The sequence below is a fragment of the Zingiber officinale genome, chromosome 7A (assembly GCF_018446385.1).
Source record: "Zingiber officinale cultivar Zhangliang chromosome 7A, Zo_v1.1, whole genome shotgun sequence".
NCBI lineage: Eukaryota > Viridiplantae > Streptophyta > Magnoliopsida > Zingiberales > Zingiberaceae > Zingiber > Zingiber officinale.
Genome location: NC_055998.1, coordinates 39,611,062 through 39,613,684, shown reverse-complemented (window position 1 = coordinate 39,613,684; position 2,623 = coordinate 39,611,062). Strand labels below are relative to the sequence as shown.

At 39.1% G+C, this 2,623-nt stretch overlaps 1 protein-coding gene across 1 annotated transcript; it reads right to left on the bottom strand.

Moving 5' to 3' along the window:
* Positions 1-433: 433 nt before the first annotated feature.
* On the bottom strand, positions 434-1,518 carry LOC122001350 (bZIP transcription factor 44-like). The gene is made up of 2 exons (XM_042556059.1): positions 1,261-1,518; positions 434-1,076 (listed from the first exon to the last, which is right to left on the bottom strand). The coding sequence occupies exons 1-2, from the start codon at positions 1,268-1,270 to the stop codon at positions 640-642; spliced, it is 447 nt and encodes a 148-aa protein (XP_042411993.1). The 5' UTR covers positions 1,271-1,518; the 3' UTR covers positions 434-639.
* Positions 1,519-2,623: the final 1,105 nt, after the last annotated feature.

The following is a 2,623-nucleotide window of genomic DNA, read 5'->3' as shown; positions in this document are numbered from 1 at the left end:
TGAGAATAATCATCCTTTAAGACCTTCTGCTTTGTTTCTACTGTTTATCTTTTGAGTGGCCCATGAACTGAACTGCATGCGAGACAAAATGTCAATGGTATCTTAAACTAGTGACTAGTTTTTACTCTCTCTCTCTCTCTTATTAAAAAAAAAAAATTAAATTCTTGATGGCAAAGTGGGAGAAGTGAGGAAATGTGAAATTGACTCACTAACAGGGCACGCCACTCAGCGTTTTTATTTCCTTACTGCAAACTCAGAGCTAGCAGTCGACCTTTTAAGTTTTTGTACGACTTAATCCAGGGCAAGAACAGGGACGCCCACGGTTTTATTTCTCTTGGGTATCGTGTGAGTTACAATTTGGAAGGAGGACCAGTCGATTTTCTTACAAGGAATCTGATTCGAAAATGGAGCAGCATATAGAATGATACGCGAGTAATCAACCACAAATCACTTTACCAACTGGAATTGATAAAGCCTAAATTAAGCTTGCATGCGTTTCAGTAATTACTAATTATTAGTCACTTAAGCACTTAAAAATCACACTTAGTTGGCACCTTGCGGTCCTGCTTTTCTACTACCTCCTTAACACACATTGGAGCAGCCAGCAGCAACACCTGAAGCAAATTAAACACGCAGAGCTCACAGGATGGCAGGGCAGTAGCAGCCGCCATTAATGCCCACCTGGTTCGCTGCCATGGAGCTTCCCCCTTCCATTTCCATCAAGTAGCAGTAAGCGATCTCGTTGAGGGACTTGAGCCTGGCGCTGAGCTCCACGGCCTGTGCCCTGAGCACGGTGTTCTCCGCCACGACGCCGGCGCATAGCTGCGCGGTGGCGTCGAGCGCTATCAGGATCTGGCCGTTCTCCTTCCTCAACCGACCCACCTGCGCCGTCAGATCCTGCATGTGCTTCTGCTTCCGCATGCGCGACCGCCGCGCTGACTCCCGGTTAGACAGCATCCGCCTGAGCTTCCTCTGCTCGATCAGCGCCCGGAGCTCCTCCTCCTCCGTCGTCGAACCGGGATTCAGGGTTCGGCTCGTCGACCCAGACGAAGTTACACTTCCACAAGCCATCCGAGCTACAATCATCAAAATCTAAACTTGAGCGATGTTTCAGGGCGATTCGTGTGACGCAGAGACAAAACTGAGTCGATCTTTATTTAGAACACATATACAGCTGACTACGAGCGCTATAAATCTAGGAGAAATTTCTTTTTATCCAAGGGAAGGGGAACAAGGGGAGTGAAACGAGAAGAAGTTTACGAGAAAACATAGAACCAATAGAGGAAGACGACGGAGAAGGATTGAGCCATTTGAGTTCTGCGCCTCAGTGTAGAGCTTAGCATGCACCGGAAAAGGAAGAGCTCACTTAGAATAGGCCACATGGATGAGGAACACTAGCAGGAAAAGGAGATGCATGTGAAAATTTGGAGGGATGAAGCTAAAAGGAAGAAGAAAACATAGCTGAACAAGGATGAAACAGAGTGGCAGAGGGAAGGAAGAGAAGGGTAAGAGTCCCTGCAACAATGAGGGCGATTTATAGGTGGAGGAAGGAAGGAAGGAAGAAAGGGAGGAAAGGTCAGGGGATCTGGAGAGGAGGTATGGAATCTCCTGGTGATGATTTTGTATATATGTATCAGTCGTTTATATTGTAGATTATTTTGGTGATTGTATATGGTGTAAGATTGAGAAAGTTATCTTTTTTGAAGTTTTACTAAATCAAGTATTTGACTTTTATTAATATGTAAACTATGCATCATACAATTATATTTATCAAATTATGCATCTCTTTTTTAAAATATTCTTCCCTTTATATACATTTAAAATTTTAAAAAATAGATTATGTTATAATGGTTTTTAAAGGTATTATTTTTCTCACAGAGAAATTTTTTTTTAAAACCTCAAGGCCCACTAAATATGAGCTGAAATCAAGATGGGAGAGTTTTTGTTATACTCAAGAGAATCTTAAGAATATTATGGTCATTCATTTGAATTGAATTTAATAAGTTTAATGGTACAAGTGAGTTTTAATTAAAATTTATTGATGATCATAGACACATCTAAATCAATCAAATTAGAACCAATATACTTCTGCAAGGATCTGAGTCTCACCATCCTCTAAAACCTTAATTCCACAATCTAGATAGCATGTTGTCAGTTTATAAAATCTAAACAACTTAGTATAATTTTGGCACAGCTCGCTATTAGATTTAAGTATATCATATTGACTTAATAATAATATTAATGTGTTCTTGAAACTCTTTTGACTTTAACCATGTCTAAAATTTTAAAATTTGGATATTATACGACCATTAGTGATTTTTGGTAAAAACTTAAGAATGACTTTAGTCTCACCATATCCAAAATTCCATATTCTAGAATTTATAGGATATTAATGAGTTTTGGTCAAAATTTACTAATAGTCATATAGTGTCTAGATTTTATAATCAAAGTAAAAAAGAGTTTCAAGAACACATCGGTGATGCTATTGAGTGAATTTGATATATCTAAGTCTAGCATTGACTTTGTGCCAAAATTATAGAAAACTATCTCAATTTTAAAAACTCATAGAATGTTATCTAAGCCGTGGAATTGCGATTTGAGAATATAATGAAACTCAGGAGAT